Below are 27878 nucleotides of genomic sequence, written 5' to 3'. Positions count from 1 at the left end.
CCTCCTCGCTCAGACCCAGGACAGGCGGCTCCCAGGCCGTGGCTTCACCAGACTCAGGAATCCTGGCTCCCAGCTACCCTGTCTGTCAAACGGAGGAGTCCGAGCCCCCCCAACCCCTCTCTCTCTGATTGAGGAGCCAGGCTCCCATCCCCCGCCCCACCCCGTCCAGGCCTCAGGAGTCCCAGCTCAGGAGGAAGTTCAGAGCAGGGCTCCGCCCAGCTCCCCACGTAGCCAGCGGGAAAATCCGTGGCCTCGGCGAAAGCCGGGAATCCCCTCTGGAATGACGGTGGGGAAGGGGATGGCCGGGGTCCCCCGCGGGGCGCAGGGGGGCAGGTCCGGGACGGGCTGGCTGGGGGGAAAGGGGCGGAAACCAGAGAGGCTAAAAATACAGCGAGCGCTTCCGGCCTAGGGGGAGGGGAATGGAGAGCAGAGTTTCCAGAAAAACAAGCGGGGACGGGAAACGCGGGGGTGTGAGAGCCGGCGCGAGTGCGCGGGCGAGCTGGGGACTGTGTACGCGCTGCACGTGTGACCTGGGCCCGTGTGCTCCTGGCGTGATTGACTGGCGGGAGCCGTGTGCGCAGCTGCGCGGGCCCAGCGGCTGGTGTGCCGTGCGGTGCGTGTGGACCGCGTGAACGCCGCATGTGCAAAGGGGGGCTGCCCTGGAGCGCCTGGGTGTGTGGTGGGGCAAGTAGGTGTGGGACACAAATGAGCCCACTGTCCTATGTCAAGGCCGTGTCCTTACAACCCTCTGACACCGCTCTGAGAATAAATACGGGAAACCGCCTCTGCCTGTGTGACCATACTGTTGACACCATCGCTGGGTGAGGGAGTGTGTACTCAAACGTAACTGCCTTTGAAGTGGCATCCCATGAGAACTTGTGACTTCCATACCTACCTGCACATCTGTGTGTAGCTCTGAACCACCATGGGATCTGGAGTGACTAAGAGCTGGGAACTCAGGGAGGCCGCTGAGGGTGGCTGTGTGTCCCTGGGGGTGATGAGGAGCTGTGAGCACACAGCTTGGGAGCTGAGGGTGTGTGTGAGAGCCTGTGTGGCTCTAGGTGGCTTAGCTGTGTTCAAGACCTCTGGAACTGTGTTGTTATCAGGTATGTGAATACTGTTCCTGTGTTTGTGTCCTTGGGGTGTAGCTGAAAACACCCAGGAGGCCAGTGTCTGGAAGCAGTTCCTCTGTGGCCAGGTCACAAGGCAGTGAAACTGGTGAACTTTGGTCCCTGACGTCTGCAGCGCATGATGGGAGGGTGGCTGGCGCACTCCTGCTCCTCTTGGTGGCCTCCCTGGGCAGAGCAGGGGCAAAAAGGCAGGCACACTTGAACCTGAGAAGCCTTATCTAAAGCCAGCCTCACTGCTTTTGATAACGTTGAGCTGAGGACAGGGCTGAGTCAGCTGGTGATGGGCAAAGTCTGAGATGGGGTAGGAGATAGCGGCTTAAGTGGTAGTTAGACGGTTGTTTATGTATTCATATGGTTGGATTGTTCTTTGAGTCTGTCTGTGGGACTGTATCTGGGACCGAGACAACCATGATTGCAGGATGGCGGGTCACGCTGTTCTCTACTAGAGAAGAGGGGTTGTGTGCCTGTTTCTCCTGGTCTGGTTTGCCCTGTGCAGTTGTGCATCTCATGTACACCCTTCCCTGGAGTGGGTGGTTGTGCACCAGGCTGTACAGTTTTCCTCTGGGCCTGCTAACCCAGTAGGAACCTTCACTAAGTCTTCTTCTACCCTGCCTCTTCACTGTGGCCCTGGCATCCACGTTATCCCATCAATGCGCCAGCACAGGTCTGCCACAGGCAGGGCCTCTGCATTTGTCCCTCTGGAATGTCCAGCACTTACTCCCTCTCCTTTAAGTTCACTCCAGTACTGCCTTCTCAGGGAGGCCTTCATGACCCGGGTCAAGGATTAGAAAAGGTTTAAAAATAACCTTGTCATCCATTTAACAAATAATAAATACATCCATGGGGTCACAAAGAGTTGGACACAACTGAGCAACTGAACCAACAAAATACATGTACCATCCATTTACCCCCCCAACCTAAACTCTCAAACTTTCATGTTTTCCAATAAAGTAACATAATCCTCCATGTGCAAACCTTACACCTTTAGATCTATTCCTAACACTACCCTCCACCCCACCCCCCCTTCTACTTCTGGTCTCTTTCCTTTCTTAGAACTTCTCACTGCTTGACACTCTGTGTTTTACTTTATCACACTTAACTGTCACTAAAATATCAGCTCTAGCAAGGCAGGGATCTTTGGTTCACACTATACAGGGCTTGGCCCCAAACAAGACACACAGCAAATGCGTGTTGCATGAACTCAGCTTCGTGGTGCACAATTCCCACCGTGTGTGCTGCTGAACTGCACATCTCTCACCCCACTGCCCACCAGGTGTCTCCCGTCTGCTGGGATGTGGTTTTCGGCACTGCTGGGTCCGGGGTCAGGGCTGCTGGGATGTCCTGCCCCGATCTGTGTGTGATGCTACCTCACAGGGCCAGCTGTGCCTCATGAGTGTGGGCCTGTGGACTGTGTGCTGTGTGCCCCCAGGCTGGAAGCCAACAGGCTCTCACGGGGAAAGAGTGTTGTAGGCAGATAACTGTTATCATGTTAGGTGGAACAGGGACTTTGTTTTTGTGTTGATTTGGAGATTAAGTGTGGTTAAGGAGATGTGTAGGGGTGCCAAACTGACAAGGTTATGATGGTCAGTTTTATTTGTCAACTTGGCTAGGCTATAGCCGCCAGTTATTTGATCTAGATGAGGCTGTGAAGGAATTTTGTAGATGTGATTCAAGTCTATAATCAGTTGATTTTAAGCAGATTATCCTAGATGTGGGGAGTCACATGGGTGGGGGACTGATCTAGTCAGATAAATGGGCAGAGCTGTGGCTTCCTCTCAGAAGAAATTCTCCCTGTGGAGAGCAGCTTCAGCTTGTGCCTGAGAGGTCTGCTACCCTGCCTGGAGCTTGCCCTGTGTGCCTGGTACTTCAAGGAAGGTCAGGGAGAAAGGGAAGGAACTGCTGGGATGTATAAACACACACACACAAGAGCTGGCCATTTCCCAGAACTTCATCGTGGGGAGTTGGGCTCTGGGTGATTTGCAGGGCTCCATGGTCCCAGGTGTTCTGCAATGATGTGGGGTCCAGGACAGCAGACTTCTGGGCAATGCCATGGGAACCAGGGTACAGAAGGTTCTGGGTGGGGCCATCCGTCCCCCAACCAGGCTGAGTCACTTGGGCCTTTCACACCCCACCAGCTGGGGCTGAGCTGGTAGCTCCGCCCTACACTTGCCCAGGCCTGACGGCCATGGCTGAGCTCCCTGAAGCTGCCTCTTGGGGAAGTGGGGAGCCCGGTGGGGCACACTCTTCCTGAAGCCTCCTCCTCAAGGTCTGCTTCCCGGAGCTGAGGCCAAGGTGCCTAGGTTCTTCCCCAGGACTGATGATTCATCCCTGCTGGGGCCTTTTCACTTCTCCTTTGGGGCTAAAAATACAGGGCTTCACCGCGGATTGCATAACACCCCTTGTTTGAGTGCTGCTGACGCAGGCCCTGGGTATGGCGGGGTGGGGGTGGGGGGGTGGCGCATGCTGGGTTGCTCCCCGACTGGGACTGGGCATGCTGTCAGGGCCCAGATCTTCCACTTCCCTTTTTTGGGTCAAGCAGACTGGGGGTTGAGCTGACGAGAGGTGCTGGGGATTGCTGGGTGTGGCTATGGCCCCTGGAAACGAAGCTCCTTCTAGCCCCAGGTGACCCTGGGGTTCTGTCTTCCATTCTGGCCCTGTGCATAGACACAGAATCCCAATTAGGAGCTGGGGACAGTCCCAATTAGCAAAGGGGCACTGGGCAAAAGATGGTCAGAGACAGGGAGATGGGAACAAAAGGAGATCGAATGACACCAAGAGAAACAGCTAGGAAAAGGAGCAGACTCAGAGCCACCCCCCAAACTGGGACAGAATCAAGAATGGACTGAGGGAGAGGGGCCCAGACAGGACTCCACAACTAGGCTAGGTAGGGGGAGACCCCCTGGAAGAGATCACCAAGGGGCACAATCCAAAGTCCACTCTCAGCCAAGGATGAAAAGGCAGCCCACAGAGGCAAGGCCCCACCCTGAGCGCGCCTTGCTGGCCTCTGCTGCCCCCTGCTGGCGCCGGCCACAGTGTTCAGGCAGGAAGAAAAGCCAGAGACAAAGCTGCTTTGAAGCCACTCTTCATTCCCTCCCTGTCCCTTACCCCACTCCCAGCCCTGATGGCTCACAGGGTGCCTCCAGGGCCCGTAGGTGGTGCAGGTGTCTTGCCTGTGACCTTGTTGGCACAGTCCAGCAGGGCAGTGTGAATGTCCTTGGCACAGGCAATCTGGGCTTTGATGACTGCCAGGTACTGCGGGTAGGGCAGGCTGTCAGGCTGGACGGCATCAGGCTTGGTGGCTGTGGGCACCAATGTCGGAGAGTGCTTGGCACTGTCGCAGCTCTGTGACAGACACTCATGTGCCAGGCGCTGTGGACAGGCAAGCAAAGTGCAGTATTAGCCTCACTCCGGGTACTGCCAATCCCATCCCAAGGGCCAGCCTGGGGTAGGCTTTTCAGCCTCTGAAATCCTGGGGTCTTGGGGTCAGAACTTGGCCCTGTCACTCACTTGCTGGGTGACCTCAGGCATGTGGCTTCTCCTCTCTGGGCCTGTTAACTCCTTTGGAAAATGGGTTTGATAAGTACTTCTGCTACCTCATAAAACGAGAATGGTGAGCGCAGTGTGTGAGACACAGGCATAGGTCCTAGCAAGTTATTTAAGTGCTAGTTGATGGATGTCAACGACTATTATTGTGACTCTCCTAACCCTAGGCTTGGCATCGACACTAGCTTCTCTGGTGGCACCTGCCCCTCCTAGTTTTCCTTCTGCTTCTCTGGCTGGTTCTTCTAGATGCTTGTTAAACTACCTAAGCCTGAAGTGTGGCAATTCCTGAATCCTGTCTCCTCCTCTCATTCTCATGCCCTCTAGGAGGTGTCTCACCCACATACACACCACTCTGCTCTGAACTCTGCACTGATGTGCCCACTTGCCCTAAAATTCCAGAGCTCCTATACTCTGCCCCCCAAACCACTCCCCTTACTGGGTCCCTATCTCAGGGAGGGTTCTACCATCCAAACCAGACCCCTGGGCCTCATCTTGGAGACTCTTCCCACAGACCATCAGTCCCACTGCCCAGGCACAAAGCCTTCTGACTATCTCTCCCACCTGCCCTTCCCCACTTCCTCAGGACCCTGCCCTGGTGAAACCTAGTGGCTCTTGAATCCTGCCATGGCCCCCCAGCCTCCACTCTAAGCCCCTCGAACCCATCCCTCATTTGGCGACCAGAGACATACCCCTAAAAAAGACAAATGGGTTGATGTTTTTCCTTGCTTGAAACCCTCCATGGCTCCCTAGCAACCTCCGGGCTATATTCAAAATCCAACAAGCCCCAGTGCCTACCATACCTCAGCCAGACTGAATTTCATGACATTCTTAAAGGGAACTTAAAGCAGAAGCTGTTCCTCTTGGTTGGAACATCTTTCTACCACTACGAAGCTCCTCAAACTCCCTTTTCCTTTAAAATCCAGTCCAAAATGATGATGACGCTATAAGATAAAACATTTGCCACTTGTCTAATACCATGTTAAATGCTTTACATGCAAGATCTTGCATGTAAAGAGTCCTTCCCCAAAATCCATTTTTCAAAGGAGGAATCCAAGGTTCAGAGGTAGAGATTGGTGGTCCCTCTGACTCCAAAGGCTGTGCTCTGAGCCATCGGCCCTCCTCTCAACTTCTGCCCTTCTTCCCTTTTGGTTCCAGCCTTGGCTCAGATGTGCTCTCTACTAGTAGTCTATCCTGAGCCACTTCCTCCCTAGACCCACCCTAGGTGGGGTCAGATGCCATCTCTGGATGTCAACAGCCCCCTTATTTTAACCTTGCCCCCTCTGCCTGCCCCTCACCCCCACACCCCAGCCCTGAGCCTTCTGCCCGTTTTCCCCTTCACGGTCTTCCATGTCTTGAGCTTCTCCTGTCTGAGCCCTGACTCTCTGAGCTATCACTGCTGGAGGATATATTTGTCACCCACTGAACTGGAAGCTCTGTGAAGGCAAGGACTGGGCAACTTTCTGTCCCCAGTATCAGGTGCAGTATCCACACAGGTCTGGGCCATAGGAGGTGCTCAGTGAGCATGTGTCAACTGACTGAATGAAGGTTTCTGAAGCACAGGAACTGAGGTAGTTGTGGTCACCTGGTGGCTAGGAGGCCCCTTACCAGGCAGAGCTCTAGCTGGTCACAAAGTGCATAGAACTCTTCCAGACACTTGTCAAAGCGCTGAATGGGTCCATCGCTGCTCTTTCTACAGTCCAGGAGAAGAAGGTGGGAGATGGATTTCCAGTCTCTGGGACAAAGTGACTACCCAACCAAGTATCCATCAGAAAACGAGGTATAGGCCCAGGAGACCCAAAGCAAGACCTAGGAGACAGATGATAGTAGAAGGGACAAAAAGGGCAAGGCCAGGGGGTAGGGAGTAGGCTTCAAAATAAAGAGAAAGAAGGGATGGGTGGGGTACAAGGGGGATGTTTTTGAGACTAGGATGGAGATACTGACATCCTGGAGAAAGGGGAGTACTCACTGCCCATTGTCAATGTTAGTGTTCTGAATCAGGTTCTGGGCTGCAACCTTCATCAAGGTCTAAAGAAGGAAAAGAAAAAAAAAAAAAAGGTGTGGGAGATGAAGAAACAGAAGAGGACACTTTCGGTAGATCTTCACTCTTCCTTAAGATACAGCCAACCTCAGGCCTCCTCTTGTTACTTCTCCTCCTATCACTGCAGAGTAATTTCAACTTCCATACCTTTACAGCAATTACTATCTATATTTTTCCAGAGGCCCGCTTTCTCTTGCCAGTAATTTCCCAGACATACCTTAGGGTCCTCCCTCACCCACCAATCACGGTCATTCAAGGCTAGTCCTTTCCTCAGGCTTTAACGTCCAGAGCTAGGTTTTTTCTTTAAATTCCCTCCAACTCAAATTCCGGTCAGTCTCAAACTCAAGATTCTGATCCCACCTTACACTGTCAAGCCACAGAACTTCGCTTTGGCATCACGAAGACAGTCTCATTCCTCTTTCCTTCTTAACGCTTCTTTTGCTCTCTCCCAGACTAAACAATCCCTCCGCCCACCCCCCGGATGGCAGAGAGCCAAATCTCCCAACCCATCACCTGTAGACTCTCCTTCAGCTGCGGGATGAGCATCTTATAGCGCTGCACAGGATCGAAGTCCTGTTGCTGTTGCTGCAAAAGCCCGCTCTGGGCAGGTCCCACAAGTTGTGCTGGTGGTTGTGGCTGCTGCTGGGGGCCCGACCCACCAGCTGAACCCGGACCCGACACACTGGCGGTAGAAGAAGTCGCTGAAGCTTGCTGTTGGGATGCAGCCATCTTCTTCGCCTCGCGCACCGGAAGTGCGTCACAAGTGCGTCTCCCCGTTTTCTTTTTAGCGTCTTCGTCTCTGGGCCATGTTTGCTGATTAGCTCCGCCTCCCAGACAATACAATCAATGAGAGGAAAGAACCCACCCTCCAACTCGTGACTCTCAAATCCGACGGCTACAATAAGACATCGATAAACCAATCACAAGAGGCTCTTTCCGCCTCGCTCCAGCCTTTGCACAGTCGCTGGCCAATCCGGGTGTGGATCCAATCAGACTCTATTTCCCAGAAGACCTAGCGGGCTGAGGCGACCTGCGGTCCTCAGAGTCTTGGCGGCAGTTGGTGGAGACGGACCTGTAGGGCAGTCCTTGGCGTTGTTTGCGCGTTTACCTGAGTACTACGTAGTACTCCAGTGTTCCGGGAACTCTTCTCACCAGCCCACCTGACTCCGGCCCTATTCGTGAGGAGAGCGGTGCCAGCCCGAGCCCTGCCTGGGATTGGGCGCCCGCCGAAGTCGGCACGCCGTTTGCCGTGGCTCTGTGAGGCTCTTGTCAGGATTGCCCTCGCCTCATCGCCATGGCGCCCACTATCCAGACCCAGGCCCAGCGCGAGGATGGCCACAGGTAGGCACTCCGCCACCTTACTGTACCGCTTTTCTCTAGGTCTGGGTGGGCGTCAGCGAGATGAGAGGGTCAGGTGGGTTTGTCGGTCTACAACCTTGCCAGCCCCCCAGGTCTGCCCGTGTCTTCACGGAGCGCACACCCGCTCAGGGGGGCGGGTCCTGGACGTGGTGTTCCCTAGCTCCCCCCACACCTTCCCTGCCATTTCTGGAATTAAGCTGTTGGGGACTGAGTTTTTATTCTTCCAGTCAAGCGTTTGGAGACCCCTTTCCCCAAAAAACAATTATTTTACTCTATTATTAAAGTATTTGAAGACGTGTCCTTGAAAAGGGATTTAAAAACATTTAGGGACACTGTCTCTAAGAGGCATACTTGACTCCCTCTGTTAGAGTACTTGAGGTACCGCTACCAAGAGGAATTATCATTTGTCACCCTCTTCTTCCCTTTTAAAAGCTTGGAAAAGCCCCCTTCGCTCTCCTGTCAATCCTGTTCTTTCCATCTTTTGTCATCGTCTCTCTTTTACCCACCAGGCCCAATTCTCACCGGACTTTGCCTGAGAGGTGAGCTCCATCGTGTTTCCCCAGGATGGGTGGGCCAAGTGGGGCTGGGCGCAGAGGTGGGGCAGCAGGAGCCAGGTTTTGAGCCACTGTGTTCCCAGGTCTGGAGTGGTCTGCCGAGTCAAGTACTGCAATAGCCTCCCTGACATCCCCTTCGACCCGAAGTTCATCACCTATCCCTTCGACCAGAACAGGTGAGACTAAGAATGGGGCTTTGGGAAACACCTTAGAATGTGAGATCCTTGAGGGTAGGGACTGCTTTTTCTGACGGTTCAGGGCTCAGAATGGTACTTAACCTGTAATAGTAGGTGTGCCGTAGGTGTCTGTTAAGAAGCAAGCAGTATCCAAGTCTCTTTACACTTAAGAGCTGCTAGCCTCCTGATTCCAACGTGGTTTTTTCATTCTGAATTCCTCCCTGGAGTACCTTAGCCTCTAGGAAGCTGGGCTGTGAGGGGTAAGGCTGGAATCAGGAAACAATAATGGGCATATTTTCCCTACGCAGGTTTGTTCAGTACAAAGCAACTTCCCTGGAAAAACAGCACAAACATGATCTCTTGACTGAGCCAGACCTGGGAGTTACCATTGACCTCATCAACCCTGATACCTACCGCATCGACCCCAATGGTGTGTTGGGAGACAGGGAGGGCCTGCTCTAGGCTAGCGAGGGCCAGCTCTGGGCCTCCCTCAGAGTCCTCCTCTCACCTTGCTTTTTTCTAGTACTCCTAGACCCAGCTGATGAGAAGCTTCTGGAAGAGGAGATTCAGGCCCCCACCAGTTCCAAGAGGTGAGGGGGTGCTGAGTGGGGACTTAGGACTGGTGCTGATGGGAAGGCAGTGGGGTCCTGAGGTGCCTGATTCTCCCACTCCAGATCCCAGCAGCATGCGAAGGTGGTGCCATGGATGCGGAAGACAGAGTACATCTCCACTGAGTTCAACCGTTATGGCATTTCCAATGAAAAGCCTGAGGTCAAGTAAGTTAGGGAGGGTAGAGAGGGAAGGTGGAGATTTCAGGTATGTCCAGTTACCTCTAAATGTTTCTCTCTTTCTCCTCAGGATTGGGGTTTCTGTGAAGCAGCAATTCACTGAGGAGGAAATATACAAAGACAGGGATAGCCAGATTACAGCTATCGAGAAGACTTTTGAGGATGCCCAGAAATCTGTAATTGAAGGACTGGGATAGAGGAAGGGGGGATAAAGCTGTGGCTCCAGAGCACTTTGTACTTTTTCTTACCCTGCTTTTTTGCCTCTGCCAGATCTCCCAGCATTATAGCAAGCCCCGAGTAACACCAGTGGAGGTCATGCCTGTCTTTCCAGATTTTAAGGTCAGATCCAGCGGAGGGGGCAGAGAGGGACAGCCTGCCATCTCTGTCTATCCTAGTCTAACCCCAGTGCCTCCATCCCCCAGATGTGGATCAACCCTTGCGCTCAGGTAATCTTTGACTCAGACCCCGCCCCCAAGGACACAAGTGGTGCAGCTGCACTGGAGATGATGTCTCAGGCCATGATCAGGTGAGTGGCCCTGCTGTCCACCTCGGCCTGCTTTTCATTGATTCTGTCCTCACTCAGTCTTCACTGCTCCTCTTTCCCCCTCAAACAGGGGCATGATGGATGAGGAAGGGAACCAGTTTGTGGCTTACTTTCTGCCTGTGGAGGAAACACTGAAGAAACGAAAGCGGGACCAGGAAGAGGAGATGGATTATGCACCAGATGATGTGTACGTGGGTTGGGGTTAGGTTTTAGGTATTGAGAAGTGTCTCCTTTTCTTCCTCATAGGGAAGCAATGGGGCTGACCCTGTCCCCTTCATCCTCAGGTATGACTACAAGATTGCTCGAGAGTACAACTGGAATGTGAAGAACAAGGCTAGCAAGGGTTATGAGGAAAACTACTTCTTTATCTTCCGAGAGGGTGATGGTGTTTACTACAATGAATTGGAGACCAGGTACTCAGCACAATCCTACCTCACTCAGATTAGCTTGGGCTTGTACTTCAGAATCAGGATCTTGGGGTGTACACAAAGAGCCACCTTGGAGGTCATTTGTATCTAGGGATTTGCCACGTGCATTTATAACAGTGGAAGCCTATAAAGCTGGAGCCGGTTCTAACACAAGAACCCAGAAGAAAAATCTCTACCTAATACTGGAGATATTTGGAGCTTTCATGTAAGAGTAGGACTGCTAAGTTGTAAACATAGCTAAAATATGGAATAATGTGTAAAATTTAATGTTTTAAATAAGTGAAATGCTAGATACCCAAGTTCAAAAAACATGACCCCTAAACTTCCCTGATGGTTACAAGTTTACTGCTGTGCTGGGACCCTTGGTGTAAAGGTTGGGAAAGAGTGACCTTGAGTTTCTGTTTAAAGCAGAGATCACAAATTCTGATCCCATTAAGCCAGGCAAAAAATGTAAAATGCACAGTAGGCTGTTGGGGTCTAGGTGACCTGGAGCCCTTGGCAACCTTCAAGAACACCATGACCCAGCATAGCAAAGGGCTCCAACCCACTGCTGCTATTTTGGGGGGGTGGGGATCAGAGGCCCAGTGGAGTCATAGAATCTTATTTTCTAAAAGCCAGAAATCCAGATTCTCTTTTTAAGTGTTGGTATCTAATTCACATTAAAATCTACTTTATACATTTGTGTGTTTATGTAAAGGACATACATATATACATATATAAAGTACAAGGCACTCAAACTGATACCTTTGGAGCTATCTATTTTCTTGCCTGTGAAAGTGAAGTTGCTCAGTCATGTTCGACTCTTTACTACCCCATGGACTGTAGCCTGCTAGGCTCCTGCGTCCATGGGATTCTCCAGGCCAGAATACTGGAGTGGGTTGCCATTTCCTTCTCGAGGGGATCTTCCCGACACAGGGATCGAACTCCAGGTCTCCTGCACTGCAGGCAGACTCTTTACCATCTGAGCCACAAGGGGCTCCTTTTCTTCTTGCCTGTCCCCTACCCCAAATTTAGTTTCCCTTATTCAGTCTGTATTTATTCTGGTCTTTTCTGGGCTAGGTATAAATGAGTAAAGATGAGTAAGAACCAAGTTAGACCAGATTCCCCACAGGGGTCTTTAACTGAATCTCACGTACTTCTCTCCAATTCTACCACTGCAGGGTTCGCCTGAGTAAGCGCCGAGCCAAGGCCGGGGTTCAGTCAGGTACCAATGCACTGCTTGTGGTCAAACACCGGGACATGAATGAGAAGGAATTAGAAGCCCAGGTAACAAGCACCACTGACCCCAGTCTCCCATGGGGAGGGTGGTAGTTGGTAGAGTGGCACAGGAACCAGATTGAACCTTCTCCTTCCCCTCAACTGTCCTGCTTCCAGGAGGCACGGAAGGCTCAGCTGGAGAACCATGAACCCGAGGAGGAAGAAGAGGAGGAAATGGAGACAGAAGAGAAAGAAGCTGGGGGCTCAGGTAAAGCTGGACAGACCGAACTCTGACTCTGGGTGGGTGGGTGGGGAACTTGGGTCTCACTTCTTGCTCCCTTGCAGATGAGGAACGAGAGAAGGGCAGCAGCAGTGAGAAGGAAGGCAGCGAGGACGAGCGCTCTGGCAGTGAGAGTGAACGGGAGGAAGGTGACAGGGATGAGGCGAGTGACAAGAGTGGCAGCGGCGAGGATGAAAGCAGTGAGGATGAGGCCCGGGCCGCCAGAGACAAAGAGGAGATCTTCGGCAGTGATGCTGATTCGGAGGATGACGCTGACTCTGATGATGAGGACAGAGGACGGGCTCGTGGCAGTGACAATGACTCAGACAGTGGCAGTGATGGGGGTGGCCAGCGGAGCCGGAGCCATAGCCGGAGCCGGAGCGCCAGTCCCTTCCCCAGTGGCAGTGAGCATTCTCCTCAGGAGGATGGCAGTGAAGCTGCAGCTTCTGATTCCAGTGAAGCTGACAGTGACAGTGACTGAGTCCCAGAGCCTTCAGCCCTGGCGCAGATAGTTATTTTGTGCAGGAAGGCACTTTTCGAGTGGTCTCTTTGTGAGCCTATTGCTTTGTTTTCATCTCCTCTAAACCTTTGCTGTTAATAAACCCAGCTTCTCTTTACTTCCCCTCCCAGGCACCATGGTCTCATTCTGCCTGCCCCACACAGAACCCCCCTGAACCACCCCAGGTGCTTAAGGCACAAAAGCAAAGGCCACAAAGGCAGGGTCACTATGTTTTTCAGGAAATGTAGCATAACAAAGATCAGAATCCTTTTTGTTTGTTCTTTTTTTTTTTTTTTTTTCCAAAATAAGCCCAGACCATTAAACAAGTGAAACTCCATCAAATAAGTCTTCTCCAACAGCGAGAAAAACTGTACAGTTACTCAAAGCTGATTCTGCCAGTGGGGCTGGGAATAGAAGGGAGGGTGAAATCATGGTGGAGGGGCGGGGGCTGGGGAGGGGCAGGAGTGGGTCAGGATCCTGCCCATCAGAGTGGGGCCGCCTGCGTCCTGCACACTCTGCTGACAGGTAGGGGGAAGGGGGCAGCTCTTGCCTCCCATTATGTAGGGGGTGTCCCTCACCGCCTCCCAGTGCCAGGCAGACCCAGCTCACCCTGATGGATAGTGAACAAGACAGGACTGGCTGGGAGGAGGTGAGGGTCTCTTAAGAGGGACACCCTGCTGATTCCAAAAAACGAGGTGGCCCCTGTCCATCCCACTTCCCCGGGCTAGGAGGAGGATTGGAGAAGCCCTGGGAGTTGGAGGGGAATGAGCAAAGGCACAGAAACATGGAGGGGCCGGGATGGGGGACTTGCATAGGTTGATGAGTGTGCAAGAGGTACATAAATAAACCTGACACCCCACCCAGCCCGGCACTGGGAGAGGAGGTAGGGACCTAGAGCAGGTCCCCAGGGCCACCCCACCCCCTGGCTTCCTCCCCAACCCTGGGTCAGAGTTGAGGGAGGTCCAGACCAGGGAGGCAGAGGCAAGAAGGACTGGGGAATGGGTGGGTGAGTGCAGGGAGGGTGGTGGTTTAAAATTTTTTTTTTTGGTTTTTTGTTTTTTCCCAACATTTTGTTATCTTTAATAACATACACAATGGTTACCAGCCATATTCATAACAAAAGTTATCATAAAATGTATCTAAAAATAACATTTTTTCCTTTTCGGTGTGAAAAGCTTGAGAATGTCCCAGTGAGGGGGGGAGCGTTGGGATGGGGTTGGAAGAGGGGACCCTGGCTTCCCCATAGCCTGAACCCCCAAATCCCCTCCCTCCAACTGGGCCCCAGCACAACCCCTCAGTAGGAACAGAGATTGGTATGATTCTGGGGCTGGGACGAACCTCTGGGTTATGATATATAGTGTTCCACTTAAGTGAGGTCATGACAATGAGGGGGTGGGGTGGGGGAAGGGAAAAAGAAAAGGAGATACGGGTGGGGAAGGAAACCAAAAACCATCCCCTTTCCCTTATTCTTTACCCCCAAGTCTTTCAGCAGCTAGACTTGGGAGTGGAGAAGAATTTGTGTTGGTGGGGGTAGGAGACGTTAAGGCAACAGACTTCCTGACCTCACTGGCTGCCCTGGCTCCCAGCCTTCGACCTCTGCATCTGTGGAGCCAGGGCTAGGGGTGGGGTGGGGAAGGGCTAGGGGGTGTGGAGGGGGCTCTGCCCTCTCCCCTCGTAAAATTCAGGCTCCCCCTGCCACTTTCTTGGCTCAGAGAGAGGCCTGAGGATTCTAAAAATGAGAGGGAATGATCAGAGAGAAAAACCGTTAAGAACTATATAAATATGTATCTTAAATAGACCTAAGAAATTAATTGCAGAGAATCTCTGATAAACAGGGCAAAAGGAAGTAAGTGAGAGGAGGGTGGCTCCTGTCCTTGGGGAATGATGGGGAAGAAGAAGGTGTAAGGAGGTGAGGGAGAGAGAGACAGGCAGACAGACACGCTCCTCTCCTCACCGGCCTTTATCTCCTCAGCTCCTCTCAAATAACATTCAGGAGAGCAGATGATCTACCCCACTCATCTCTCCCCAAATGTCAGATAGTTGAGAGTGGGTCGGTGAGTCTGGGGGAGACTTTTTCCTTGGGAGGGGCAGGTGGCCGGCAGTCTAGAGGAGGCAGGGGTGGGACAGGGCCAGGTGGGGGGTGGAGGAGGGAAGGAGGGGGCAGGCAGGCTGGCCAGTCCCTGCCCCCTTTATCCTGGCTGCCCCCTACCTCCCCGGGCCTCAGCAGAGATCCCTCGACGGGCCTGGGAGTGAGCAAGGTGTGTGCCAATGTTAAACAAAAGTTAAAAGGGTGAGAGAGTAGAAAAATATTAGAATGTATAGCTGAGCCAGCCCACCCTCTCGCTGTTGCGGAGAAGCCCGTTGGGGGTTGGCCCCCGCCCGCCGCCCGGGGAGCCTATGGGTGCGCTGGGCTGTGGGTCCCGTCAGATGGTGGAGGTTTTGTCTGTCCCATCTGTGGTAAGAAAGGGAGGAAGGGAGGAAGATCAGGAGCTGGTGGGAGGCCCAAAAAAAGGTGCTCAGGTAGCCTGTCATCCCAGTCAGGCCCTCCCTGGAGTCCAGCCTCCCCTAGGGACCCCTCAGGATGACTCTGAGTTGCTCAGTTCAGAGGTGGAGACGCTGCTGGGTAGGTGGGAGCTGGGTCAGGGAAAGAGGAAATGCTCACCACCCAAGGCGTGTTCTGTCATGCTCAGACATAGAGACTCCAGAGTGGGATTGATCTCCAGGTCAGGCCCAGGGACCGGGCAGTCTGGGTGGGAGAGAGGAGAACAGAAGCAGTAAGGACTGGACTGGGGTGAAGGGTAGAGTCACGAAGACAGAGGCTGTTGTGAAGGAGAGGCTGAGGGGGACGAGAAGGAAAGGAGAGGCAAGAAACAGAGACATAGAGCCTGTAAGACATACACACCCTTGGTACTGGGCAGACCTAACACCACTCACTGCTTAAAAGCCTTTCTGGGTTCCTCACTGCTTCTAGAGGAACTCTGAGCTTTTTAACCTGGGTTCACAAGACCCTGTTCTTTCACCTTCCAGCCTCACCTCTCATGATGTCCCCTATAAATCCACAAACCATGTCGGACCATCTAATTGTCTCTCCTTAATAATAAAAAAAAAGTTGACCTCTCTGAGACTCAGATTCATAACTAATAAGATGGGAATATCAGTGCCTTCACAAGTGCAGCTGGGAGAATTTGACTCAACAGTGCAGGAAAGCTGTCTGACACATAGCATACTGGTGAAAAGAACTGGTCTCATTTTTCACTCCTGCAGTTCAGCCATCCAGTCATTTAATAGTGTTTACAGATGCTTACCATGTGCCAAGCCCTGTGCTAGGATAAACAGGACAAATGGGGTCTCCTGCCTCTCACATAATCTCATAAAAGAATTCTTTGTGACATAAAGAGTTTGGGGTCACAAGCAAATCTAAGCTCTCTCTAGAGGCAGCCCTTTCCAGACTTCTCTGCTTCTGCAGCCTCAGTGCCAGCACAGGGGCTGGCAAAGGGGAATCACTCCTGACTTGCTGAGCAAGGCAGGGCTGCTGCTGCTGCTGCTAAGTCACTTCAGTCGTGTCCGACTCTGTGCGACCCCATAGACTAGCGCATCTCTAACCTCCCTTTTGCCTGCTTTGCCCTCCTTCTGATTTCCCATCTCTAGACTGATCTGTAAGCAAAGGGAAGACAGCCCTTAGGGTAGAACCTGTTCAAAGAGCCGAAGTCTACAGGTTCCAGCTTGGTCACCTGGCTTCTGAAAGAACACTAGTGGACTGACAGGCAGGACTCCCTTCTACAGAAACCTGGCCGCTCTGTCTCATCCCCTCCACTCCTTTCAAACTGAGTACTTAACAGTCCTTGAAAAAGATGCAGACAGACACCAGGATGAGCACTAAGATTATGACACTGGGAGGGAGAGAGATAAAGATGGGGGGTGGGTGGGGGTAAGGAGTGAGAGAAGATGGGGAGAGGGGGAGAGAAAGAGAACAAATGTATGCAAGGGATAGTGTGTCTAAGACCCAGAAGAGAAAAGAAAGGCCAGCTAAGAGTAGCGTTGAGGCAGAGTCCTAAGGGTGGGCACCTTACCTGGAGGGAACATGAGAATGGCCTGGGGTGACGAGTGGACTGGGAGCGAGTGGGTGCGCTGCACAGAGCTGCGGCTCTGGCTGGGCATACTGTTGCTGCCTCCAGGGTTGGCGAACCACAGGTTCTGCATGGGGCATGGGCAGAGAGAAAGCAGTGGGTGGGTAGGGCAAAGGCCCAGACCCAGGAGTGGCGGAGTTGGCAGGAGTCCCCTCCCCACTAAGCTGGGCCCACCTGGACGCAAACATATGGACACACACATCACAGGCACCACCACTCCAACCCCAGAAGTGCCAGGCTCTTTGCTTCCAGCTGGCTCACCTGTCGGCCCTGGCCCCCAAGGCTGGGGCTGGTGAGGGCATGTCGAGGGGAGATGCCCCCAATGCCCGAAGGGCTCAGAAGGCCCATCCTGCCAGGCGGAAGGGCCCGGGGAGGCATTGGGAACTGCCGCTGGGTCCGCCGGGCCACCCCCATCCCCACAGAACCAGCTATGGGGAGTGAGTTCGAGCCAAACGCCCAGCTGTGAGAGAGCAGAAGGCAGGGTATCAGTTTAGGCGTATGGGCCCATCTGTTTAACTCTTCCTCTCACCCCCCACAACCCCTGTGGTAGGACAGAACATAGACCTGCATGAGCAGGGATTCCCTGTCCAAGTCCTTGCACTGTAATTCTGTCTCCTTCTGCCCCAAGGGGACTCCTAAGATGGAGATGGAGAGACTCCAAAGGTTTCCTCAAGCCCACTCAAAGCAGTTCTAACTTCAGTTCTCAAGTGTGATATTTCTGTTGTTTGTTTGGGGTGAGAAGTGACTTCAAAGCCCTCTGCACACAGGTGAAGAGAACAAGGGACAGGCAAGGGGCCAGCTATCGAGATGGGTACTAATTCTGCTAGCTCAGCACTCTATTCTAATGGAAAATCGGGCACCACCTGATTTTCTAATGGGAAAGTCCTCACTGGGTGACTTATATAAGGCCACTCAGTTACTGAATGAGGACAACTGGACTCCCAGCCCAGGATGCAATCACCCCTCTAAGCACTATCTGTCAAACAACAAGGGCCTACGAAAGGAAGGTCCCTGTGCCCTGGCCGCCTGCCTACCCTTTCTGCTGCCTGTAGTTCTGCATCTCTAGTGCAGCTTTGCGCGGGAAGGTCCGGAGGAGCTTCAGCACTTGCTGTTTCCAGGACAGCAGTCGTTTCTTCTGTGTCTCCGTGAAAGCCTAGAATTGGGGGGGGAGGAGGGGGCGGCGGGGGAGGTGAAAGAGGTGTGTGTGCTTCTTTCAGATCTGCCTTCTATCCATTCGCTCAAGTATTTATCAACTGCCTGTCCTGTGCTGGGCAACGCTGGGACACAGAGGTGACCTGTGCTCACACAGCTTACAATTTAGCTGGGGAGACGATACATGAGAAGTTGTAACTAGGGAGCATCACAGGAGGCACAAGAAACCTGATGTTATGAGGGGCTGGTGAAGGCATCTTGTTTTACTGAGAGCTGAGAGATCAGCAGGCGGGAGGGGAACTTACTCCCCAGAGAAGAATTATGTACTAAGGCTCTAAGAATGGGAGCTCAGGGCATCCATGGAACCCAACACTGGAAGGATGGGGGCTGGAGAGGTGGGCAGGAATCAGTTAGGCGGGGCCCTGTTGGACACATCAGGAGTGTTGGTCTGAGAGGATGGGGGCAGCCTTTCCATTCCTGAGAGCCCTAGGGAAGGCCTCACCTCATGAGACAGGCACTTTTCGATGAGCTGGAGGTAACTGGTGATGTTCTCTTCGTCTGGTCGGGACACCAGCAGCTGGGTGCACACTTGGGGACATGGAAAAAGGTGGGAGGTTAGCCCCCAGAATGCCCTCTGCCATGTTCCAGCTCCCCTGGCCCATGAGACGGTGGGTCAGGAAACTCATGCCGGATGAGTACTAGCTATATGCCAAGCATTGCACCTGGCTTATTATGAGGATATATAAAGGGCCCACCATACTGCCGGGCATACGGCAGATATGAAGTCAATGATACTTTTTCTCCTTTTAAGTCTTGTGATAGTCTCATCAATGGAGAGATTTTTAGCCTGACGAGTCTGAGGCTCAGAGAGGTTGAGTCACTTGCCTCAGGTCACACAGCTAAAAGAATTCAGACCCAGGTGTAAACTTGCCTACGCTGTGCTGCCTTAGGAAAAGGTGAGCCCATTAAGAGCACCAGGATACCCATCCCGTGGACTTCAGTCCCCTCTGAAAGAACCAATGGATTTGCCTTATCTGTTTACTCTTTGCTCTATGCAGTTTCCACTGACATAATGTCCTGTCTTCTGCTCAGGTTGGAGATGCTTTGAGGGTAAGGGCTGTCTCTCATCGTCAGCCTGGACATGCCAGAGGGAAAGGGGCCTTGTCAGCCTTAGTCTTAGTCCCTTTCTTCAGTGCTCTAGTCCCCAGGGTGCTTTGAAAAGTTCTGCTCCCATCATTTAAACTGGATTTGACCCCTGATGCCTGGGTTCAGTTGGTTCCCTGGCCCAGAACTTCCTGCTGGGCCCTGGGTGGTCTCACCTTTGCCCATCACCCGTGTAAACTGGCTGGGGATGTCTCCATCAGCGACGGGAGCAGGGGCTGGCTCACTACCATCAGTGGGAGCCGGAGCTGGTGGAGGGGGGTAGCTCTCTGCAGCTGGAGGGTCATTGGTCTCACTGCCCTTGTCTGTGCCAGGGTGAGCCAGGGGAGGCTCAGCACCTGGCAGCGGTGGCTCCCCCCGGCCCCCATCCTTGGCAGTAGAGGTGGCGGCGGCGGTGGCGGCCACGGTGGCCTGGAGGACAGTGTAGGCCTTGATGGGGGTGATGATGATCTGCTGCAGCTCCTGCAGAGCATTTCGCAGATTTCCGCCTTCCAGCACATCCTGAGTGGGGAAGACACAGCCTGGGTCACATGCCAATCCCTATAGCTCTGCAGAATGACTACACATATGGGGTCAAACAGCCCCTGCAAAGAGCTGGCGGGACCCTGGGTTCCACCACACAGAGAAGGCAGGTAAAGGTGCTGCCGGAGTGTGCACACACACATACACACACATTTGTACATACATATTCCCTCTTCCCCACTTCAAGGTGGAGTGCCATGGAGATCTGGAGAAGGTGGGCTAATCCTGGGGTCTCAGGGTCCCACTGAGGATGGAACCAGATTCAAACCCACAGATTTCGACTAAGACACTGAAGGGAGCAAAAACCAGAAGGCAAGTGGCAGGGAAAGAGGAAAAGGGATGCAAATCAAGGCAGATATGTAAGGATAGGGTGCAGATAAGAAATAACCAACTGGAAAGAGAGTTCGTGTGCACAGGGAGACACTCTGCTCTATCAGAAAGAGCTGTCAGAAATGGAAAAGTGAAATGGAGAGAAGGGGTTGAGTCAACAGATAAGATTCCAGAGACACAGACCAGAACAGACAGGGAGGAGAACTTCTCAGCTTAGCCACAAGCAAGTGAGCCCTGTGATCTGACTTGCACTTGGTTCCCAGAGCCTGGATCCCTACGGTTGGGGAGATCCCGAGGTAGGGGGCCACATGGGCAGCAAGGTGGACCCAGAGCCCTCAGCCATTAGCACTACTGGGCAGTCAGTTGACCTTGGAGATGGGGATACCAGGTCCTTACCTTCTCCAGGGATTTGAGGACGCTCTGCCTCTCGCGCAGCTTCTGGATGCTCAGGGCTATCTTGTGGCGGGCACCTTTGGTGACATTCTGTGGAGGGGGCAGAAGGGGACAGGAAGCTGGAAATGGGAGGTTAAGGTACTCAAGGTGCCCCAACAAGGCCCAAAGAGAGGAGGCTTGGACTGCAAGGGTCATGTCAAAATGGTACTGCCCTCAACCTTGCCCTGATGGTCCCCTCAGCTTCACCTGAGACTCCAAGTGCTGTTCAGTCAGTGTCATCATCTCTTCATAGCTCATCTGTGAGAAGAGGGCTGCGTACTTGTGCAAGCGGAGGCTCTTGAGCCACGAGGGCACGTCTGCGGAAAAGAAGGGAGGGTATAAGGTCAGGAATCTGGCCCTGGTGACAGTTGTGGAGAAGGACTAGGCATCAATCACAGGCAGCCTTAAAAGCTGTAGGACGTTGGAAGGGGGTAGGGAGAAGCCCAGGATCCATATGCTACTTTTCAGCCAGACCCTTCCAGGTGGCCTTCCCTGGTCAGGACACCCTATCCTTCTGAGTTGCAGGGTTGGACATGTTCTAGGATAACCTCTGATGTCCTTAAAAGTATTCCTGGAACCTCTGTTCCATCAGTCACCTCTAGATCGTAGCTTTCTTAGTCAGACTGGGCTGCCTGAGTGCAGGGGCTTTTCCCTAATCAGGCTGGGACGTGTGGGGGTCTCTCTGCTCAGTCTTGAGCCCTTAGATCAGGGACTGTCCACTTTCCTCAGACCTGTATCCCCTTCTCGGAGGGCGGCGGGCGTGGGAAGAGGAAGAATTGGGTGGGGAGGGGTGGCAGCTCCAAGCTCTCTTCTGTCCTTTTAAGCTCTGCACAAGCCTCTTGAGGAGGTCCTAGAGCTAGTCTCCCCAACCGTACCTTTCATGCCACTGCCGTCCTCCTGGAAAGTGTTCCGGCTGGAGCCCTGCTCCTCCGTCTGCTCACTGCCAGAGGAGGCCACGCTGCTCTGGGGTGAGAGGGGTGCGTGGTCGGGCGTGGTGAAAACAGCCCGGGCCCCAAGCTCCTCTGGACTCGGCCACTCACCAGGGGCCTGGGGGCTCGTGGGGATGAGCGACATGGAGCGCTTCAGCGGGCTGGGGTGGATTTGGCAGGGGAGACCTGGCCAGAGTGGGAGAGAGACAAGAGGTCAGGACTGGGAATCTGACCACAGGAGACCATGTTCCCCTGGTCGGTGCCATGGATGGCAGCTCAGCCTCGGAACCCAACAAGGGGAAAGGACCCTGGGGTCTGAGGGGAACTACCTACCAGCTACTGCTAGTTCCCTCATTCCCCTACCTACCCAACCCATCGGCAAGCTGTCAGCCACTTCTCTGAACTGCTCTACATTCTCTGCTAGCACCCTGGGCTAAGTCACTGGAGTCCTTAGCTGGAATTGCCATCACAGCCTCCTCACAAAATTTCTTGCCTTCATCTTCACCCCCTACAGTCTATTCAACTCACAACAGCCACACTGATCTTCCTTTAAATGCAAATCTGACCCACTTAGTCCCTGATTAAATCCTACCTGTAGCTTCCCTTTACAAAAAGAATAAAATTCAAACCCTCCTCCCAACACCTATAAGGCCTTGCAGGACCTTGCCCCTGCTCATCTCTGAGGTCTCATCTCTCATAACTCATCCCTCTGGTTCTAGCCTTTACCGCACCCCTACCCCCAATTTGTTCCTGGAACAGTGGAGCTTGTTCCAGCTTCAGGACTTCTGAGCTTGCTCCTCCTCCTTGTTCTCCTGATCTTGGCAGCTGGCTCCTCCAGGTCTCCTCTCAAAAAAGCATCACTTCTTCGGAGGCTCTCCCTAAACCCTCAGTCAGAAGTAGCTCCTCCTCACCAACCTCCTATCATATTACTATGTCCTGTCTTTCTTACAGCACTGATCACAACTTTAAATGACCTTATCTAATTATCTGTTCACTTGTTTATAACTGTACCCCCTGCTTCAAGACCTGTGACAACAGGGCCCCATCCTGTCTTAAACATTATTAATTAAACTCAGTAATTACAGGGGGGTTTCTACTAGAGGAGGTTCTGCACAATTATGTGTAAAATAAGTGAATGAGGTACATAAACTGCTTCCTCAACATCTATTATTGGGCTTCAACACCTCCCAAAGGATGTTTTCTTGTTCTGAGCCCAAACAAGGGTGAATCCAGGCCCTCATTCACCGGATGTTTCATATCCTCCATCTATCCCATTCCTGGGATAGGAAAAGGGATCCGATTTGATTTTTAACCATTCTAAGGACAAGGCAGGTGCCCACGAGCTTCCAGACCTTTATGCATACTCCTCCCTTCCCGTAGCTCACCAGTCACCTTACCCTTAACTGCCAGCCACTTTGGCCTTCATTCCTGGCTCAAATGTCCCCTCTTTTGCAACTGTCTCCTCTGTGTGCCCTGAGCCCCTGTGCTGCTATCTCAAGTCCAGCCCTCCTGTCCCTTCCCTAGGCTGCCTCCCACTGGAATCTGGGCTTGTGTAGGATGGCGGCAAGCTTGCCCAACCATTTCTGCATCCCCAAGACAGGCCAAGACACAGGAATGCCTGAAAATTCAATGACTCCAAAAGGAGGGCACTCATTATCCTAAGAGTGCTAAGGGGGCCTCTGAGCTTGACACAGGAAATCTAGAAGTACCCCAAGTCAAAAAGGAAAAGAAAACAAAGCCAAAAGGCCTCATGCTGGGTAGGTGAGACCATCAAGGTCTAGGGAACAGAAGTCCCTCACCCCAGTTCCCATAAAGAGTCAGGAGGCAGAGACAGAAGAACCCTAGCCTCATTTCTGATGGAACGGCTGGGTTTCCTGTGAGTGCCTCACTGATACCCAGATTCAGGACACCCAGCCTGGCACAGGCCCCCAAAGCACCTTCCCTCACCTGTGATAGTTATCTATGCTCCTAACCAGGAAGTCACTTCAGGGAGGGGGCAGTGCACTGATCCCACCGATGAAGGCTACCCTCCACCCATTATCTGTGACCTCTGGGATCCTCTGCATGGGGCTCCTCCAAAGCCTCTGGACTTGTAATAGATGTCACCCTCTGGGCATGGGGGGCTGGAGAACCCTTAATGCAGGGCTTTTTTTTTTTGGCTTGTCCTGGTGCCCCTGGCTTCCTTTCTCCCCTCTCAGCCAAGAAGGGGGCAGGCGACGCTGAGAGGACAGGAAATTATCCTGATTGGAACGATTGTGTAGTTCCTGAGAAGCCCTGCTTGGCCCTGCACTAGGGTGGAGGCTGGCCACAGCATGAGAACTATTAAAAACAGGAATGCTGGCCAGATATCCAGAGCCTTGCACTCTCCAAGAAACCCTGGTCTGTCCTTGGCAGAACCCCAAACCCACCCTGCCTGCCCTTACAGGCCAATCCTCACTCCCCACTCAAAAATATTTTAATGACTTCCTGTTTCCTGCAATTGCCTTAAATTGAAAAGCTTCATCTTATCCTTCAAGCCCTCCTGCCCTTGCCCCCAAATGTGACCCTAATCCTTGTAGCTCAGTTGGTAAAGAATCTGCCTGCAGTGCAGGAAACCCGGGTTCGATCCCTGGGTTGGGAAGATCCCCTGGAGAAGGAAATGGCAACCCACTCCAGTATCCTTGCCTGGAAAATCTCATGGACAGAGAAGCCTGGTGGGTTGCAGTCCATGGGGTCGCAAAGAGTCGGGCATGACTGAGCTACTGAACTGAACTGAACTGAACATACTGAGATCTGAGAGTCAAGACAGACCTGAGTTCAAATTCTGACTCAGCCACCTATTAACTTCACGATCCTGGGCAAGTCACTTCATTTCCTCCTTTGTTTCCACTTTCATGTGAAGTTTTTGGTACAGGGGCAGGCCCATGGTAAACATGAGTATTTGCTATGGCTATTACTCATTTAAATCCCTGCACCTCTCCATCCTTGCCAGACCTGTCTACATACCATTCCCTCCAGTTTGACATCCCTATACCTTCAATCCATGCTATGCCCTGTACCCGAAACGTCCAGTTTCTCTTCTGGTTCAAATCCCCTATCCAACATTGTTCCATCCTGGTCTTTTAAAGTTGCTGCAAGTATGAGCACCCTGCATGGATGACCCCTCCCCTCGATGAACATCTCTGGGAGGGTCACTTTTAGGTGGGGGTGGTGTAGCACAGTAATAAAGAATATGAGCTGTATAGCCAGACTGCTGGGATTTAAATTCTGGCTACACCACCTTGGACAAGTGACTTTTCTGTGACTCAGCCAATGAATTTTTAAGTATAAAGTTCTCAGAACAGCTCCTGGCAAAGACTAAACGTTGAATATATTTTAGCTAGAATTATCAATATACCCTCCCAAGTTGGACACAGAAACTGTCATGCTCTGAGACTGGAAAAAAAGGTCCAAGACACCTTGGGTTGTTGCTAGAGCTCCTGGAAATGCCCCTCTATCCCTCTATCTTTCCTGATTCTTGCCAACACTTGGGAGGGAAGCAGGTGACTAGGATATCCATATTCAACTGGAGAAGAAAGAGGCTCAGGGGTAACTGATATGTACTAGGCACCATACAGCTCGGTACCAAAGACCCAAGGTTCACTCTGCCCCTGGGACAAGCAATGTTTTTATTGTTGCCCTCACCTGGCCTGCTTTAACCAGGGCTTGCAAAAGGCAGCTGGCATTTTGAAGTTAAATCTTGGCAACTTCTTGCCCTGAGTCAGGTCACGTGACTATCACTTCATCAATCCTTGGAAATGTCAGTCTCTTTTATCCTATTCATTTCAACTAACACTTTAAAAACCAGAAAGCAACTGTACTCTAATAAAAATTAAAAAATCAAAAAACAAAAATCTGACTGGAATACCAGCCCCCTGCTCACCCCAGCCTCTGGAGGTACTAACTAGGAGAGTCATTTTGAGACCACTTAGTTGGAGGATAGCATAGCATCAGAGGCAAGCACTGGTATCAGGCTGCCTGGTCTAAACCCTGGCCAGTTTCACTACTTGCTTTGTGGCCTTGAATACAAGACTTCATCTCTTTGTGTCTCAGTGCCTTCATCTGCAGAATGGGGCTAATGATACTGTTGTGATGAAGATTAAAGGAGACCATGCCTGCAAAATGCTTTTAAAAATAGAGCACCTAGCACAGTCAATGCTAAACAATGTTATCTACTATTACTAATGCCTTGCAGTATGAGTTACATCTTTTATGAATAGGCTTACAAACATACACGTCTCAGAAATGAGTCTGGTAAGCTGGAGCCAGATACAAAAATCCAGAATGTCTGAGCTAGAAAGAACTTCAAATTATGGTCATGAACTCAATGCTTTCAGAGGTCAGGCAGTTATCACACGTGCCCGAAGTTGGATGGTTGCAGCAGAGGCCTATTGGGACACATGTAGGTCTAAAGGTGGTAACCAATATTTAACTCCATCTTATGACTGCCACCAGACCACAGGCCTTGATTTACCTGATCATTTGATTTTTTAAGAAAAGCTGATATCTGGATTTTTAGGGGAAAATTCCTTACATTGCTGATTTAGTTTAAAATGTAACAAAATAAAACCAAAGTTTTGTTGAGTTTGGGCTCAATAAAGCATGTTGGCGTGTCAGAAATGGCTCTGGGAATGCCAGTTCACAACCTCTACACTGACTCACAGGCCCAGAGAGGTTGGTTATTTGACTTGCCCAGGGACAGAGTGAGTGAAGAGAGAGCCCAGTCTGACCCTTTTCAAGTAGGCATGGCTTCCCAGGAACTCCCACCTTCTCACCTGCATTTGCGTTGCTCCCAATACTGTTGATGGCTGGCGGCACTGAGCTGGGTGGGTGGAAGGGCACATGTCCATTTTCCCGGGGTGGCTTGTCCTGCCAGGCTGGCCCTGCATCCCCAGGGCCCAGCTCTGCAGGGCCACCCCACTCATCCGAGCCCTGGCGAGAGTGGTAGGTGGGCTCAGGTCGGGTGCGAAAGCCGCTAGCTAGCCGCTCTTCCAAGTGGCTGAGCCAGAGGGCCAGTGCATTGCGGTCCTCCAGTGTGGTGGCCGGGTGGATGAGGGCATAGGAAAGCAGCTGGCGGCTCTCCTCGATGAAGGCATTGCTCTCGATCGAGTAGGCCAGCACTTTCTGCAGCAGCCTCATGTACTCCGACTTGGCCTCCGTGTTGCCCGGCTGAAGCAGGGGTAGGTGGGACAGCAGGAGGGACACCACCTTCTCTTTGGACTCCTGCTGCCACTGGCTGACAATGGCTGCAGAGGGGACAAGAGGGAATGTCAGGGCAGCCAGGGTGGGGGACCCCCCATAAAACCAGGAAAGGTGTCTACAATCCATTCCCTCAGCTCCAATCTCATTCCCTTCTCCTTTCATGACTTCAATCTTGTCCCTCATACAGGTGATATCTAACATACTCTGCCTGCTTCCACGGTAATTTTCTTTTTTCCGGTTTCATTATTCCTACTCTCAGAAACCTGCTATGGCTCCTAATCAGCCAAACATGCCACTCTAGAACCTGAGTCCCTCCTGCTGTCCCCAGGCCTGCTCTTCTTGTTGTATCCCTACTCCTTACCTTCATGGCCTCTACCCTCTTTCCCCTGTCAAAACAGTCTTTATCCTGACTTGGAGGACAACAGAATATAATATATTGGTTAAAAGCTTGGGCTCAGGACTTCCCTGGCAGTCCAGTGCAGAGGGCAGGGTTCAGTCCCTGGTCGGGGAACTAAAATCTCACATGCTGTGTACTGCTGCTGCTGCTAAGTCACTTCAGTCGCGTCTGACTGTGTGTGACCCCATAGACGGCAGCCCACCAGGCTCCCCCATCCCTGAGATTCTCCAGGCACATGCTGTGTAGTGCAGCCAAAAAAAAAAAGCTTGGGCTTGGGAATCAGATGGTCCAGACTCCCCCAACTTACTAGCTTGACCTTAGAAAAGTCACTTGAACTTCACAGAGCACTGATTTCCTCACCTGAAAAATTTAGTACCCAATTCACAATGTTGCTCTGAGATTCAATGAGTTAATAAAAAATGGAACGTGGCCTGGCATATAGAACATATCTAATAAATGCTGATGGCTGCTTTTTAAATTGCAATCAGCCTCTAGATTCTACCCTTCCAGTTCATTCCATATACCAGATGGATTTATCTTCCTAAAGCACACCAGGATATCATGTTCCTGACCTGAAGCTTATAATGGCAACCAGCACCAACAGACTCAAGTTCAAGAGCTCCTAGCCCAACATCACCTTCATTTCTAGGGCATTCTTCCAGATAAAGACTTGGTTTAGGATACCCCATCTTCCCTGGAGCTCTCTAAATGCCATATTTATCCAAACTTCTACACTCAGGCTGAGAATCAAGGTTTTAGTCTACAACAGTCTTCTTCCTCCTATCCAAATTATGAGTCTTTTATGGATTGCCTAAACACCTGTCCTTCTTCAGGACGTCTTCCCTGGCTACTCCACGCCTTGGGGATCTGGTGATGTCTCCTTTCTATACCAACCCATAGTCTGAGGGCCTATCTGTACTGTGAAGATGAGTGAGGCTTCCTTGTTCTCAGAAGTGAGCTCCCAGAGAATAAGGCCCCAAGCTAGTCCCACAAAGGAGGCCTTGGGAAGGAACTGTTAAAGGACTGACTGTCCCTCCTTGAAAACCTTGTTATCACTTCCACGACTAGCTTA

At 52.1% G+C, this 27878-nt stretch overlaps 3 protein-coding genes across 5 annotated transcripts in view; 1 reads left to right on the top strand and 2 right to left on the bottom strand.

The window, feature by feature from the left end:
• Positions 1–3530: 3530 nt before the first annotated feature.
• MED29 (mediator complex subunit 29) lies at positions 3531–7479 on the bottom strand. 2 transcript variants are annotated; one of them, XM_068992841.1, is made up of 5 exons: positions 7225–7479; positions 6640–6698; positions 6279–6363; positions 4261–4499; positions 3531–3784 (listed from the first exon to the last, which is right to left on the bottom strand). In XM_068992841.1, the coding sequence occupies exons 1-5, from the start codon at positions 7438–7440 to the stop codon at positions 3628–3630; spliced, it is 756 nt and encodes a 251-aa protein (XP_068848942.1). In that variant the 5' UTR covers positions 7441–7479; the 3' UTR covers positions 3531–3627. The 2 variants fall into 2 exon arrangements, with proteins under 2 accessions (XP_068848942.1, XP_068848943.1); XM_068992842.1 differs by having other exon boundaries at positions 3656–3784; positions 4236–4499.
• Positions 7480–7777: 298 nt separating this feature from the next.
• Positions 7778–12748, top strand: PAF1 (PAF1 homolog, Paf1/RNA polymerase II complex component). 2 transcript variants are annotated; one of them, XM_068992251.1, is made up of 14 exons: positions 7778–8052; positions 8580–8609; positions 8708–8800; positions 9109–9230; positions 9324–9390; positions 9475–9576; positions 9659–9764; positions 9859–9927; positions 10011–10114; positions 10203–10319; positions 10417–10545; positions 11721–11826; positions 11935–12025; positions 12103–12748. In XM_068992251.1, the coding sequence occupies exons 1-14, from the start codon at positions 8006–8008 to the stop codon at positions 12516–12518; spliced, it is 1599 nt and encodes a 532-aa protein (XP_068848352.1). In that variant the 5' UTR covers positions 7778–8005; the 3' UTR covers positions 12519–12748. The 2 variants fall into 2 exon arrangements, with proteins under 2 accessions (XP_068848352.1, XP_068848353.1); XM_068992252.1 differs by lacking the exon at positions 8580–8609 and having other exon boundaries at positions 12287–12748.
• Positions 12749–12951: 203 nt separating this feature from the next.
• Positions 12952–27878, bottom strand: part of SAMD4B (sterile alpha motif domain containing 4B) — a 36140-nt gene continuing 21213 nt past the window's right edge. The window contains exons 3-13 of the mRNA XM_068991809.1: positions 25983–26453; positions 21136–21375; positions 20468–20577; positions 20225–20311; positions 19135–19477; positions 18318–18403; positions 17698–17816; positions 16925–17123; positions 16607–16730; positions 15199–15282; positions 12952–14988 (exon numbers count right to left, since the gene is read on the bottom strand). Of these exons, the coding sequence (XP_068847910.1) occupies positions 14960–14988; positions 15199–15282; positions 16607–16730; positions 16925–17123; positions 17698–17816; positions 18318–18403; positions 19135–19477; positions 20225–20311; positions 20468–20577; positions 21136–21375; positions 25983–26453 (1892 nt within the window). The 3' untranslated portion in view covers positions 12952–14959. The remainder of the gene's footprint in view (positions 14989–15198; positions 15283–16606; positions 16731–16924; positions 17124–17697; positions 17817–18317; positions 18404–19134; positions 19478–20224; positions 20312–20467; positions 20578–21135; positions 21376–25982; positions 26454–27878) is intronic.

The sequence above is a fragment of the Capricornis sumatraensis genome, chromosome 20, assembly GCF_032405125.1.
Source record: "Capricornis sumatraensis isolate serow.1 chromosome 20, serow.2, whole genome shotgun sequence".
NCBI lineage: Eukaryota > Metazoa > Chordata > Mammalia > Artiodactyla > Bovidae > Capricornis > Capricornis sumatraensis.
The sequence above is the reverse complement of the archived record's forward strand: the minus strand, read 5'-3'. Positions and strand labels throughout refer to the sequence as shown.

What these genes read in the sequence shown, in the direction of transcription:
- MED29 (XM_068992841.1), bottom strand. Translation starts at nt 7,440, where the DNA reads ATGGCTGCATCCCAACAGCAAGCTTCAGCGACTTCTTCTACCGCCAGT. An exon ending in AGCTGAAGGAGAGTCTACAG is followed by an intron (nt 6,699 to 7,224) that starts GTGATGGGTTGG and finishes TTCCTTCTTTAG; the next exon opens with ACCTTGATGAAGGTTGCAGC. An exon ending in ACCAGCTAGAGCTCTGCCTG is followed by an intron (nt 4,500 to 6,278) that starts GTAAGGGGCCTC and finishes GCCTGTCCACAG; the next exon opens with CGCCTGGCACATGAGTGTCT.
- PAF1 (XM_068992251.1), top strand. Translation starts at nt 8,006, where the DNA reads ATGGCGCCCACTATCCAGACCCAGGCCCAGCGCGAGGATGGCCACAG. An exon ending in CAGCGCGAGGATGGCCACAG is followed by an intron (nt 8,053 to 8,579) that starts GTAGGCACTCCG and finishes TTTACCCACCAG; the next exon opens with GCCCAATTCTCACCGGACTT. An exon ending in GATTATGCACCAGATGATGT is followed by an intron (nt 10,320 to 10,416) that starts GTACGTGGGTTG and finishes CTTCATCCTCAG; the next exon opens with GTATGACTACAAGATTGCTC.